Source organism: Neophocaena asiaeorientalis, unplaced genomic scaffold (assembly GCF_003031525.2).
Source record: "Neophocaena asiaeorientalis asiaeorientalis breed wild unplaced genomic scaffold, Neophocaena_asiaeorientalis_V1.1 scaffold655, whole genome shotgun sequence".
Taxonomy (NCBI): Eukaryota; Metazoa; Chordata; class Mammalia; order Artiodactyla; family Phocoenidae; genus Neophocaena; species Neophocaena asiaeorientalis.
The window spans coordinates 253481-267886 of NW_020171857.1; the positions used below are offsets into that span (position 1 = coordinate 253481).

The window sequence follows — 14406 nt, forward strand, 5'->3', positions numbered from 1 at the left end:
TGCCATGCAAGATGCCTGTAGCCATCTGCCTTGTCTTCTGGGGAAATTTGCAGTGACCATAAAGGAAGTCTGGATCCTCGGAAGGGGACGATAAGCCTCTAACGGGCATCTACTAAGGGCCAGACTCTGATCTAAGCTACATTCTGGATGGGTGTCATTATCCCCATTTTGCAAGTGAGGAGCTTAAAGATTTAAAAATAGTAATGTACCCAAATTCGCCAGCTGGCAAATGAGAACATGTACTGGGACCCAGGTCTGCTGAACCCTCACAGCCCATGTAGTTTCCACATGCTCTGTGTCTTTCTTCTTACTGCAGTTTTGTTTGCAGAAAGGTGCAAGTATGTGTATGGGATGTGGGTGCAACATACCTGTTATGAGTGGAACTGTGTACCCCCCCAAATGCATAAGTTGAATTCCTAATCTCCAGAACCTCAGATTTACTTTCCGGACCTTACTTGGAAATATGGTCTTTACAGAAGTAATCAAGTTAAAATGAGGTCATTAGGGGAGGCCTTAATCCAATATGACTGGTATCTCTCTCTCACACACACACAGGGAGAACAGCACATGAAGACTGGAATTATGCTGCCACAGGCCAAGGAAGTACCAGAAACTGGGAGAGAGGCCAGAAACAGAGCCTTCCCTCACAGCCCTCAGAAGAAACGAACTCTGCTGATTTTGGACTTGTAGCCTCCAGAACTGTGAGACAGTTAATTTCTATTGCTTAAGCACTCAGTGTGTGGTACTTTGTTAGGGAAGCCTCAGGAAAGAGCACCAAAAGAGTGTCATGTTGCTGGTGGTCATAGCAGCTTAGTCTTCATTCAGTGTCATCCTTCAGAGGTATTTATATACCCTCACTGAACACGGTACTGTGCATGGAATTAACGCTAAATGAGAAATCGGTAGTCATCTTTGATTTTTCTTAGAAATCCAGTTAATCATTGTGCTGGAGAGAAGTGTTCTGTGTGTGACCTTGAACAGGCTTCTTGTGTCTCCTTGAGTCCTTTAACATCCTAATGTGCTTTGAGAATCTCTAAGAGGAAGCAGACTGGAATATAGGGCATTCTCCAAACTAAATTTTTTTCCTTGCCCACCTACTAATGCTCCCCTAAAGAGCTGGGGGAGCACTGCCTGGCCACAAGCCAACCTCCACACCCTCCTGAAACAAAATCAGGTGAGGCAGGTGAAGCTGGGTATGTGGCTCAAGGTAGAGAGATGGTCAGACAGGAGCAATCCTGGGCCCTCACTGGAAATCCCGAGGCTCCCCCGGCTTCCTCCACCTACAGGAGCGCTGGCGGGGAAATGCAGGGCACGCTTTCCTTCTTTGGAAGGGACAGTGCAATAGGAAAAGCTGAGGGGGGAATAGTACTTTACAGCTTAGAAAGATGTGAGCATCCATTACAACTGACCCACGAAATTACTTCTAACATTGATTTTGATGAAATGAGCTTCCACGTAAAAGTCAAACACTCAACCATGTCTGCTGTGCTAAGGTACCTCCTGAGCTGGATCTTGCTAAACTTGATTTATGTCTCAAGGATGTCAGATAATTTTCTAAATTCTTATCATATATATGTATACATATATACATGTATCATACGTACGTATGTATATCTCATATATATTACATTTATATATACATAAGGTAATATATATTATATTTTATATACATTTAATCTATTACTATCATATCACATGTAACATATTGACTGCCACTTGGGAGTTAATTTTAAAGTGGCATGCACATTTCAAAGAAAACTGCCTGATAACATAGAAAAGAGTACTTTATGAGACTTGTGAAAATACTGTAGCAAAATCCCACATAAGAGATTGCTGGCAATTTCAAACCTCAAAAAAAAAAAAAAGGCTCTTAGTGAAAGACTTTTCAAAAGGGAAACAGTGATCGAATCGCTCTGAAGCCTGGTTCAGAGAGCAGCCCTAAATCTACTCTTTAACACTGAATTCATAACTAACTGGTCTGTTTGTTTTCTAGGTCACAGAATAGACAGGCAGCACTAGGGACTTTGAGGCTGCTGTCTTTGGGGTGTTAGAGGCAGTCACAGGCCTGGCTTGGGGACACTCACCAAACACTGTCCTGGCTGGAACTGATTCTCGGTTCAGCCAAAAGGACACTTGCGACAAGATCACAGTCATTATGCAGGGGAGATAGGTCTGGATGACAAAGTACCCGATCTTCCTCTTCAGATGGAAATGAGCCGTCATGATTGTGTATTCACCTGCAAATGAGCAAATTACTGCAGTCAGCCACCTAAATGAAACCCGACAGTCCTGCCCTGTGGTTCCTGCCCCTGGTCAGAGCCCCAGAGCTTCCCTTCTCTCCACCCTCCCTTTGGACAAGCATTTATTTGTATTGTTTGGGTGAAGGAGGCTGAAGGATGCATGGATTTCTTAACGGTCATTTTATAAGTAAGTCTTTTGACCCCCAGCCTCTGAAGAGCCTCTGCTGGTGGATGCTTTGCTGGGGCAAATCAGATTTGTGTGTTTTCCTAATCCCTGGTCACAATCTATGCCACTCTCCACCTGCCCCCCTCACTTCTACTGCCATCGGGATTTCAGGATTTAGCCTCTCCAGATATAACTCAGGACATCACAGAGCGCTGTCGTGGGCGGATTGTTTTCTCCTCATTTCCCAGCCAGGGAGGGCTGGAAGGACTGGGGGGCTACCACTTTCCCACAGGCTCTGTGCCCCCTCAGCCAGCTTGGGGGTGAGGAGCAACAGCCTCCAGAGGCCACTGGTGCTGGCCGCTCTGAGCTTCCGCTGGTCCACAGAGAGAGTGAGGGCATTTCCTTGGCGATGCCCCAGTGCCTTCTCTGGATCTGCCTGGCTGTGTGGGAGGCGAGTGCAGACCTCCCCTTCGTTGCGGAGAACGACGCTGCCCTGATGGTGAACTGGTAAGGAGCCAAGGCAGCTGTGGTGGGAGGGTGTGTTAGACAGAGTCTTCTTTGCTGTGTGAATTTGCATCTCCCTGGTGAGATGGGAAGGATGCTTTGAGAGGTGGAGGCAGAGCTGAGTTGATCTGAGGACAAGAGTTCTTCAGCTGAATTGCAACAAGTAGATGGTGTGGCCAGGGAGCCTGGTGGAACTGTGAATGTGGGGGGAAGGGCCTGGGGTCTCTGCTAAGGTAGACCCCTGGTGGGGCCATCTGTTCGAGGGTGGTCGGCTGGCTGCATGGGCAGAATGTTGAGACATTTGAGACTGATTACATAGCTCGGACGCCTGCTGTTCGATTCAAAGCCCAGTGCTCAGCAAGGCCAGCTGTGGATGTGTCCCTATGTGCCTTTTCTCACAGCATGAGTTAAGATCATATGTGGCAAACTCTGCCCTCTTACAGAAGAGGAGACCAAAATTCCCTCAGGGCCAAGATGCACCACGCCCTCCCCACAGCCCCAGGCAGATGAGAGCAGGTGAGAGGAGGGGAATAGGCTCAGGCCTAGCAGAAGGAGACAGGGACAGAGAGAAGGGGGGCAAGATATGTTTAGTAGCAAAGACATCTTTATCATGATCCAATTTTGCCTCTCAATTCTTGAGAAGAGGGAAAATGCCATTCTGTTTCTTTGCATTAGGATTTGAAGTTACTCTCCTACTTGTAATTCTTTTGTTGTGGTGGTTCTTTTCATTCTATTTTTGAGTTGAGGATAACAATATAAGATAATGTTCAAAAAAAGACCATCTTTTTGGAATGCAAATAGAGCAGAAACCCATTTATAAATTTTTAAAGAACGACATGAAACGACTCCCAACTGTAGCACCCTCCATTAGCATTGCAGTTCTTAACCCCAAACCTCTGCCGTGCCACCTTTTCACTTGTTCCCATAAAATCAGGTCTGCTTCCTCTTCCCTTGCCTTTAACACGGTAACCACATGGCACAGCAGCCTCCTCCCAGCCTTGCCAGGCCCTTTCCCCAGGATGCCAGCCCACACCAGTGGACGGGCACTGAGTGCCTGTGTGAGAGGAGGCATGCACTGCACGTCCCTGTGCTTCCAGCCAGCTCCAGGGGGTGGTGATGCTGATAGAGTGACGCTGACCAGGGTAACAGTTGAGGCTTAGAACTCATGTTGCAAGCAGGACTTACTCCATCCCTGTTCTACATTTCTCCTGCCATGAGAAGCCCTGCAGGACTTACTCCATCCCTATTCTACATTTCTCCTGCCATGAGAAGCCCTGCAGGACCCTCCCCTGCTCACAGCCAAGCTTGTGACCATGACCTCTAGGGCTGGGCCTCCTGTGGCCAGGAGGTGTCTGAGGACACCCTTTGTAGGTGCAAGAAGGGAACGCGTTGTGTTCCTTTGGACACCCTGCCCACTTTGTGTCAGGTGAAGCCCGGCTTGTGCTGCCTTGCAGGCTCAGGCCAGCCCTGTGCCTGGGGGTAGGACAGCACCTGCTAAAGCCTCGACTATTTCTATGGTGCCCGGTTGTGCTTTCCCAAATTCAACCCCAGGAAAACCTCTGAAATGTTCAAAGTGGGGAGATAGCAGAACAGGTAAATGAGAGTATTTGCAGGAAGCTCTCTACCTTTCCTGCAGAGGCTGCTGCCCTCATGTCTCAGTGCTCACGAAGGACTATGTTATATAAGTAGGTCCATGAGGGCTCCGGCCAGGGCCTGCGGTCACCAGGGCTGCTCACATGGAGGCAAATGCACCTCAGATTAATGCTCTCATGATCCTTAATGCCAGGATGCCACAGCTGATGCCTCCATGTGCGGCTGGAGGGAGGGGGCCCGATGTGGAAGGTTCCTTGTGGCCAGCACAGCACAACAGGCCCGGCTGGCTAAGGAGAGTCCAGGGCTCTCCCAGGGTGTGCGCCCCTGAATGGGGGGTGAGGCTTACCTGTGCTAGTGCTGATGTTCTCTGTGCCCACTGTCTGCCCCATCAGGTGGTATTGGTTCAGCCTGGAGCCATCTTCTGCCACCACCACCGACTTGGTTGTGCCATTGGTCCAGACATAGACAACTTCAGAATTAGGATATGCATCTGTATGGGGGAGAAAAAAGGGGTGTAAACATGGAATCATTTGCAGCGTGGCACAGCCAAAGATGTTTATAAAAGTAGTACGAGAGATGATTAGAAAGTCAAAGTTAAATGACCTAAAGAAAGTACAGGCAGTCAGACCAGGGCAGACAGCACCACGGTTCAGGCCCTTCTCATTTCTAAAGGGCAGAGTGCTCAGAAGCCGGGCCCAGTGCTTCCTACAGGGTATCTTCTCTTCAGGGTGCACTGTCGCACGGGCCTGAGACCACAGGGCCCGGGGCTCTCCCAGCTCTTAGGGCTCCTGTTGTCATTACAAGAGCTCTGTAAGGATGTAATGCATACAGTGCCTTGTCAACAGTTCATAAACAGTCAAAGTAAGAACAATGAATCACCCAAGAAGTAATGAATACATACCAAAAAGACAGTTTGGAAACCGGGAGCACTCAAACCAGAACATGGATTGAGGCTCAGGGGTACACTGCTACAAAGCATCTTGTATGGTGGGAAAGTGGTGATGGTTTGTTTATTTTTCACAGTGTTGGTTACAGTATTAGAATTTTCTTAAATGATTGGGAAATGGTCAGTATTTACCTCATATCAACCTTGGGAAACAGTTTAAGTTTTGCCTATGATTCTCAGCGGCATAAGGAAGAAATGACCCAGGTCAAGTTAGCCTTACAAAATAAGCTAAATTAAGCTTTGTTTGTAGGACTAAACTGGTTGTCTGCTCAGGGAATTTTCAAGTCTGGTCTCTGTTTTTGTTTTTATTTATTTATTTATTTTTGGTTGCGTTGGGTCTTTGTTGCTGCGTGTGGGCTTTCTCTAGTTGCGGCGAGCGGGGGCTACTCTTTGTTGCCGTGTGCAGGCTTCTTATTGTGGTGGCTTCTCTTGTTGCAGATTGTGGGCTTTAGTATGCAGGCTTCCGCAGCACGTGGGATCTTCCCGGACCAGGGACTGAACCCGTGTCCCCTGCATTGGCAGGCAGATTCTTAACCACTGTGCCACCAGGGAATTCCCTCTGTTTGTTTTTGATTCTAACAACTTGGAGCAGCATTTGATCACATCAGCTACTATAAAGGTCTCTCTTTTCAGAAGGCACTTGTTGCCCTGTTGTCCATGCTGTTCTGGTGGGAGGGTGGTGCAGAAGGCAGAAACTTTACCCCTGGTGTCACACCTGTGACTGTTACCTTACACAGCAAAAGGCACTGTGCAAAATGGAATTAAAGCTATGGGCTTAAAATCAGGAGATTATCCTAGATGATCCCAGTGGACCCCATATAATCACTCGAGCCTTTAAAAACAGAGAACTTTCTCCAGCTGGGGCCAGTCAGAGAGACCCAGCTCAGAGAGATTCGAAGCAGAAAGAAAGGACTCGACTGCCATTGCTGGTTTTGAAGGTGGAGGAAGGGGCCATGAGCCAAGGTACGTGGGCAGCCCATAGAAGGCAAGAATGACTCCCTCAGGTGACAGTCAGCAGGAGACAAGGACCTCAACCTACAACCCATGGAACTGAATCCTGCCAATAGCCTGAGAGAAGCTGGTTGTGGATTTGCCCCCAGAGCCTCCAGAAGGGAAAGCAGCCCCGCTGACACCATGATTCTGGCCGTGGGAGACCCAGAGCTGAAACACTAGGCAAATCCACTGTATTCTGACCTACAGAACTGTAAGATAACACACGTTTTTGATTATTGAGATATAATTAACATGTATCATTGTATAAGTTTAAAGTGTACAGCATCATGATTTTATATATGTATTGATACATATTGCAAAATGATCACTACAATAAGGTTACTTAGTAAACGTGTTGCCTCAGTTAAATTGCTAAGTTTGTGATAATTTGTCATGGCAGTAGAAAACTGGAACAGGTAGATGGACTGATAAACAGAAGACTCTCTCCCAGAGGAAGGAAACAAATATACATAAGACATGTTACATGTGAGGTGGTAGTAAGTGCTATGGAGAAATATAAGCTATGAAGAGGAAAGAGGTGCTATTTTAAATAAGGTAATCTGGGAAGGCATAACTTAAGAGACCCAAGGGCTGTGCAGGAGCCTGCCACATGGTTGTCAGAAGGACATGTATCCCAGAAAAGGGCACTGCAGGTGCACATGTCCTGGGGCAAGAGTGTGTCTACAATGCCTGAAGAGAAGGCAGGTGGGCAGTGTGGCTGGACAGGGTAGACAGCAGAGGGCAGAGGAAAAGACTAGATAAACATTGCCTCAAGGCTATTTAAGGCCTTTGCCTTTTACTCTGAGCTAGCCAGGAAGGCAGGGGCGGGGATAAGCAAGTAAGTGACATAGCCTAGTTCATGCTGTAAAAGGACCCATCTGGCTGAAACAGGAGACTAGAATGCAGGGGGGGAAAGAACAGAAACAGGAGAGTGCTTAGGGCAATATTAAAATAATTCAGGTGAAAGATGATAGTGGCTGGAAGTGGTAAAAAGAGGAGAAAATAGGGATACATTTTAAAGGAAAGGGTCATCCAATCAGCTTACAAATCAGATGTGAGCTGTGAGAGGAAGAGGGTGACCAAACCAGGCATCCGGATGGCTCATTTGCACTCTAGGATGGCAAAGATTCTGGAACAACCCAGCTTCTGAGGAAACAGCAGCATTCAGGTGCTGACATTTCAGAGTTGAGAGGCCTATGAGAGGTCTCCTCGGGATGCTGAGCAGACAGTGGGCCACACAAGTCAGGAGTTCATGGGATTGGTCCCTGGTGAGGATGTGACTTCTTGAGGCATCGACACACAGATGTCACTTGAAGCAGGGGCCGGTGACAGGGTCACCTGCAGAGTGAATGTTGGTGGAGGGGAGGGCGCTGCAGGGCCTAGAGGTTGGAAAGGTGAGGAGGGAGCTGCAGAGCCACTGGAGCAGCGGCCACGGCAGTGGGAGGACATAGGGAGTGTGCTTCGCAGGGGCTTGTCACAGGCTTCAGAGGACAGCTGAGAAGTGGCCTCGGGGCCTCGTGGCATCTGTTCACCTCAGCAAGAGCACTTCCAGAGGAAAAGTTGGCTTTAAGGAACAGGGGAGCTCAAGTGTTCCCCATGGCTCTTAAGGGCCCTGAAGGTAAACCTGCACACCCGCTCTGTAGTACAAACCTGTGCATCTTCCCAGCTGCCACACACAGCACCCAATGCCTTCTGCACAAGGCTGTGTGCTTGGCTCGCAGCCTGACGCCAACTCCAGATGGAACAGAACCCATGCACCTTCACAGGGAGGCCTCTGCAGACGTCTCAGGAGATGGGATAGGCTGGCAGGGAAGGCATCCCTAAGCAGGACAGCAGGCTCCGGGACTCCAACAGGCAGGGCTGGTGCCCGGCACTGTGAATGGGCTCCTGGTGTGGCCACTGCTGAGGCAGACAAGCAGGACTACACGTGTGATGAGGTCTCCACAGAAGGAGCCAGAAGAGGTCACGTTAGTAATGAGCCGTGTTCCCACTAGGTGTGGGAGTTTCTTTGCTAGTGCACATCACTTCCTTATTCTTGCTTTATGTGCAAAAGAGTACACATAACACTTGGAAAATAATAAAACAAGCATGTATGTAGCAAACATTGAGCTTAGCACAGAGGAAAACGTCAGAACCTTCTAGGCCCTCCACGCACGACTCACCAAAGCCTCACTTTCTCCCCACAGGTGGTATTCTGAACTTTATGATAATCATTGCATTGTTTGCTTTGTAGTTGTACCTTCTGGGCAGACATCACTAAACAAAGGGGCTTTTTTTTTGCCTTGCCTATGTTTTCTTTGTGAAATCTGTTTTCTGCTTTTTACTCATTTGATTCATGTTTTCAAATATATTCTGATATACATATTTTTTTTGCTCCATGTGTTGCAAATGTCTTCTTCAAGTTTGTGGCTATTTCACTTTGTTCATTTTTTTAAAAATTTTTTGATAAATGGTATGTTAAGTTAGTCAAATTTATCAGCCTTTTAATCTTTCTGCATCTTATTTCGGAGGCCTTCCTGATGTTACACATGTAGTATCAAAGCTGGAATGCTCCATCTTTAACCATTAGGGCCTTGATCACAGACAGTTGACTTCTGTATATATTTTCCTACATAAGTATCCAATCAGATCTTCTCCATGTGGTTTTTGGTGCTGCTACCGAAATCATTAAGCTGTTCCTCCCACCCACATACTTGCAGGGCCTGTTCTGACAAGTAAGGTCTCCATCAGGCATGGGCTCTCTCTTGCGGGATTCTCTGTTCTGCTCCTTTTTTCTACTCCAGTTTCAACCTCCCCTGTCTTAACTACACAGACTTTAGAATTCTAGACAAGAACAGCTGGAAGGGCGAGGTGCCAGCTTTTCTTCTTCATGGGGCCCTGGCTGTTCTTGGTCCTCTGCTCATCCATATACATGTTAGAATCTGCTCATCAGGCTTTCCCAAAAATACTCTGATGAAATTTATGTTGGACATGAATTGGGTCTATAGATTACAGATTGGGGACACATGACATCTTACGGTATTGAGTCTTTTTATCACAGACTTGATGTGTATTTAGGTCTTTGGAGTGAAAGTGCCTGACAGTAAGCCTTTTTGATTGTAATGTAAGTGCGTGGCATTAAGCTTTCCATTGCCGACACAACTATTTAAAAGGCATCCACCTCACATAGGCATATTCCCAGCTACACTACTAGATAAAGGGCAGGTCCACCCATGCAGTTCCCCTTCTAGAAAGCCCAAGGTGACCTAGATAACTGGTCATTTGATGACCCCACTTTTCCCTAGTTAGAGTGCCTAATTCCTGTTCTTATGTTTTAAATTTACCAATAAAGATTGAACTGGTGAAACCCTAATCACCCCACCCTGGACCCCAATAAGGGTAGAGCCCTGGGTCTGCGCTCTTTCTCTCTCCCTTACCCGTGACAGTGCTGTGTGGCCCTGGGCGTGCTGTGTACCCTCTGAGAGCTCTGAGTAATAAGCCTTGTTTTTTCAAAGTTCCCTGGTGGTTGTTGCTGAGAATGCCTTGCAACTGTCATAGGAACCACAAAGGCCAGTCCAGCCTCAGCGTTGCCTCTGGTCAGGGAATGTCTGAGGGACCGCCATGGGTAGTATGGGCCCAGATGAGCACCCCAGGCATTCTCAGTCACAGAGCATTTCTGACTGCTAATGTATGAGCTGAGAGCAACACAAAGTAGTCTTCTAGGTTGAAATATCTTTCAGTGAAGTTGTATCACTTTTTTTCTTGTGCTAGACATTCTCCCTCCAGATGTGTGTTACTCAACATGGTTCCAATAACCAGTGTATCCTGTCTCTGAGCAAAGCCATATGGGATCCCAACTTATCAGAAGGCTGGTTGGCGAGGGGGTGGTCAGAACCCTGAGAATTAGTGACATGATTCCAATGTTCATCTGCATATTAGTAAGACATGAAATAGAAGGACGTAAATAGAGTAGACCAGCTACAGCAGTCAATGGAATAACATGGATGCTACACTTGACTTACACAGCAGGTGGAGGTTGACTGTTCTTGTCATGTTTTTTTTAAATTAGCATGACCTTCCATTTCCAAGTTTCAGGTATTACAGAAGTGTTGATTTCACATGGACAGCACTGGAGCTACCCAACACAGTGCATTCTGCCGTAATGTCCTACTCTACTGGGGGAACATGGCTGGGCATGAGGGAGGTGAGGCCTGATGATGTGCTCCACCCTGGCAAGCTGCTTTCTAAGTGTCTGGTCACAGACACCACCAGGCATATGCTGAGACTTGGATGGTGCCCTGAGTTGCCCATAAAAGACATGAGATTTCTATCTTCCTATTATTTAGATGCTACAGGACCCTGAATATTGAAGGGCTGTGGTACTGAGACATGGACTTGAGCAGAGTGGCTACACTGGATTCTAGCTGGGGCTGTGAGTATGGAGTGGACGGTACATGGTGATGAGGCAGCATCTCCTGGCAGTCCCCAGACTGGCTCAGGCAGCTTGTGCTCCTGTTGTCCTGTGCCACTGTCCTGCATCTTCCCCCAGCTCCTCTGCCTCATAGCAGGCAGAGCTGCTGCACTGTGAAGCTGGCCTCCCCCTTCCCGGCTACATTTGCAGTGAGGAGGGCTGCCAATGTCCCACTAACAACCCCCACTGCAGTCCCAATCCACACGTGGGCTGTGAGTCTGTACCCTGGTCAAAAGAGTTAAGGGGGCCCCCATAACCCCTGGAAGATGTGAGTGGGTTGGGAAACGTGAATCTCAAAGCTCAAAAAGAAAAAGAAGCTCAAACCTTGGGGCAATAGGTCTCAGTGACCAGGGCAGTTCTGAGAGTCAGAAAAGACTGGGAGCACAGACATGTATCTAAAGAGAGTATGGGGGAGGCCAGGGGAAGATGGCGGAAGAGTAAGACGCGGAGATCACCTTCCTCCCCACATATACATCAGAAATACATCTACACGTGGAACAACTCCTACAGAACACCTACTGAACGCTGGCAGAAGACCTCAGACCTACCAAAAAGGCAAGAAACATCCCAAGTACCTGGGTAGGGCAAAAGAAAAAAGAATAAAGAGACATAAGAGTAAGGACGGGACCTGCACCAGTGGGAGGGAGCTGTGAAGGAGGAAAGGTTTCCACACACTAGGAAGCCCCTTCGCGGGCGGAGACTGCGGGTGGCGGAGAGGAGAAGCTTCGGGGCCACGGAGGAGAGCACAACAACAGGGGTGCAGAGGGCAAAGTGGAGAGATTCCCGCACAGAGGATCGGTGCCGACCAGCACTCACTAGCCTGAGAGGCTTGACTGCTCAGCTGCGGAGGCAGGCCGGGCTGCGAGCTGAGGCTCGGGCTTCGGTGGGAGCACAGGGAGAGGACTGGGGTTGGCTGCGTGAACACAGCCTGCAGGGGGGTTAGTGCACCATGGCTAGCCGGGAGGGAGTCCGGAGAAAAGTCTGGAGCTGCCGAAGAGGCAAGAGACTTTTTCTTCCCTCTTTGTTTCCTGGTGCGCGAGGAGAGGGGATTAAGAGCGCTGCTTAAAGGAGCTCCAGAGACTGGCACGAGCTGCGGCTAAAAGCGTGGACCCCAGAGACGGGCATGAGATGCTAAGGCTGCTGCTGCCGCCACTAAGAAACCTGTGTGCGAGCACAGGTCACTATCCACACCTCCCTTACGGGGAGCCTGTGCAGCCTGCCACTGCCAGGGTCCTGGGATCCAGGGACAACTTCCCCGGGAGAACGCACAGTGCACCTCAGGCTGGTGCAACGTCACGCTGGCCTCTGCCGGCGCAGGCTCACTCCTCATCATGCCCCTCCCTCCCCCCGGCCTGAGTGAGCCAGAGTCCCCGAAGCAGCTGCTCCTTTAACCCCGTCCTATCTGAGCGAAGAACAGACCCTCTCCGGTGACCTACACGCACAGGCGGGGCCAAATCCAAAGCTGAGCCCCGGGAGCTGTGCGAACAAAGAGAAAGGGGAATCTCTCCCAGCACCCTCAGGAGCAGCGAATTAAATCTCCACAATCAACTTGATGTACCATGCATCTGTGGAATACCTGAATAGACAATCAATCATCCCAAATTGAGGAGGTGGACTTTGAGAGAAAGATTTATTATTTTTTCCCCTTTACCTCTTTTTGTGAGTGTGTATGTGTATGCTTCTGTGTGAGATTTTGTCTGTATAGCTTTGCTTTCACCATTTGTCCTAGGGTTCTATCCATCCACTTTTTTTTGTTTTGTTTTGTTTTTATTTTAAAAAATTATTTTTCCTTAATAAATATTTTTTACTTTAATAACTTTATTTTATATTATTTTATTTTCTTTTATACTCTTTCTTTCTTTCTTTCGACTTTTTCTCCCTTTTATTCTGAGCCGCGTGGATGAAAGGCTTTTGGTGCTGCAGCCAGGAGTCAGTGCTGTGCCTCTTAGGTGGGAGGGCCAATTTCAGGACACTGGTCAACAAGAGACCTCCCAGCTCCACGTAATATCAAACAGCAAAAATCTCCCAGAGATATCAATCTCAACACCCACACCAAGCTTCACTCAACGACCAGCAGGCTACAGTGCTGGACACCCTATGCCAAACAACTAGCAAGACAGGAACACAACCCCACCCATTAGCAGAGAGGATGCCTAAAATAAGTCCACAGACACCCTAAAACACACCACCAGATGTGGACCTACCCACCAGATACACAAGATCCAGCCTCATCCACCAGAACACAGGCACTAGACCCCTCCACCAGGAAGCCTACACAAACCACTAAACCAACTTTAGCCACTGGGGGCAGACACTAAAAACAATGGGAAATACGAACCTGCATCCTGCAAAAAGGAGACCCCAAACACAGTAAGATAAGCAAATTGAGAAGACAGAAAACCAAACAGCAAATGAAGGAGTAAGATAAAAACCCACCAGACCTAACAAATGAAGAGGAAATAGGCAGTCTACCTGAAAAAGAATTCAGAATAAGGATAGTAAATATGATCCAAAATCTTGGAAATAGAATAGAAAAAATGCAAAAAACATTTAACAAGGACCTAGGAGAACTAAAGAAGAAACAAGCAATGAAGAACAAAACAATAAATGAAATTAAAAATGCTCTAGAAGCAAGCAATAGCAGAATAACTGAGGCAGAAGAACGGATAAGTGACCTGGAAGATAAAATAGTGGAAATAACTACTGCAGAGCAGAATAAAGAAAAAAGAATGAAAAGAACTGAGGACAGTCTCAGAGACCTCTGGGACAATATTAAACGCACCAGCATTCGAATTATAGGGGTTCCAGAAGAAGAAGAGCAAAAGAAAGGGACTGAGAAAATATTTGAAGAGATTATAGTTGAAAACTTCCCTAATATGGGAAAGGAAATAGTTAATCAAGTCCAGGAAGCACAGAGATCCCATACAGGATAAATCCAAGGAGAAACACACCAAGACACAAATTAATCAAACTGTCAAAAATTAAATACAAAGAAAACACATTAAAAGCAGCAAGGGAAAAACAGCAAATAACACACAAGTGAATCCCCATAAGGTTAACAGCTGATCTTTCAGCAGAAACTCTGCAAGCCAGAAGGGACTGGCAGGACATATTTAAATTGATGAAGGAGAAAAACCTACAACCAAGATTACTCTAACCAGCAAGGATCTCATTCAGATTTGATGGAGAAATTAAAACCTTTACAGACAAGTAAAAGCTGAGAGAGTTCAGTGCCACCAAACCAGCTTTACAACAAATGCTGAAGGATCTTCTCTAGGCAAGAGAAGGGAAAATTAAGAAAATGGGAAATAGGAACATACAAATCGATAATTACCTTAAATATAAATGGATTAAATGCTCCCACCAAAAGACACAGAACAGTTGTTAAAATTTATGCACCCAAAATAGGAGCACCGCAATACATAAGGAAAATACTAACAGCCATAAAAGGGGAAATCGACAGTAACACATTCATAGTAGGGGACTTTAACACCCCACTTTCACCAATGCACAG

General features: G+C 47.3%; 1 protein-coding gene across 2 annotated transcripts in view; it reads right to left on the reverse strand.

Moving 5' to 3' along the window:
- The window catches only part of GABRA5 (gamma-aminobutyric acid type A receptor subunit alpha5), a 99388-nt gene that overhangs the window by 12952 nt on the left and 72030 nt on the right, over nucleotides 1-14406 (reverse strand). For both annotated transcript variants that reach the window (XM_024741770.1, XM_024741761.1), the window contains 2 exons: nucleotides 4850-4993; nucleotides 2085-2237 (listed from right to left, as the gene is read on the reverse strand). In XM_024741770.1, coding sequence (XP_024597538.1) covers nucleotides 2085-2237; nucleotides 4850-4993 — 297 coding nt within the window. The remainder of the gene's footprint in view (nucleotides 1-2084; nucleotides 2238-4849; nucleotides 4994-14406) is intronic.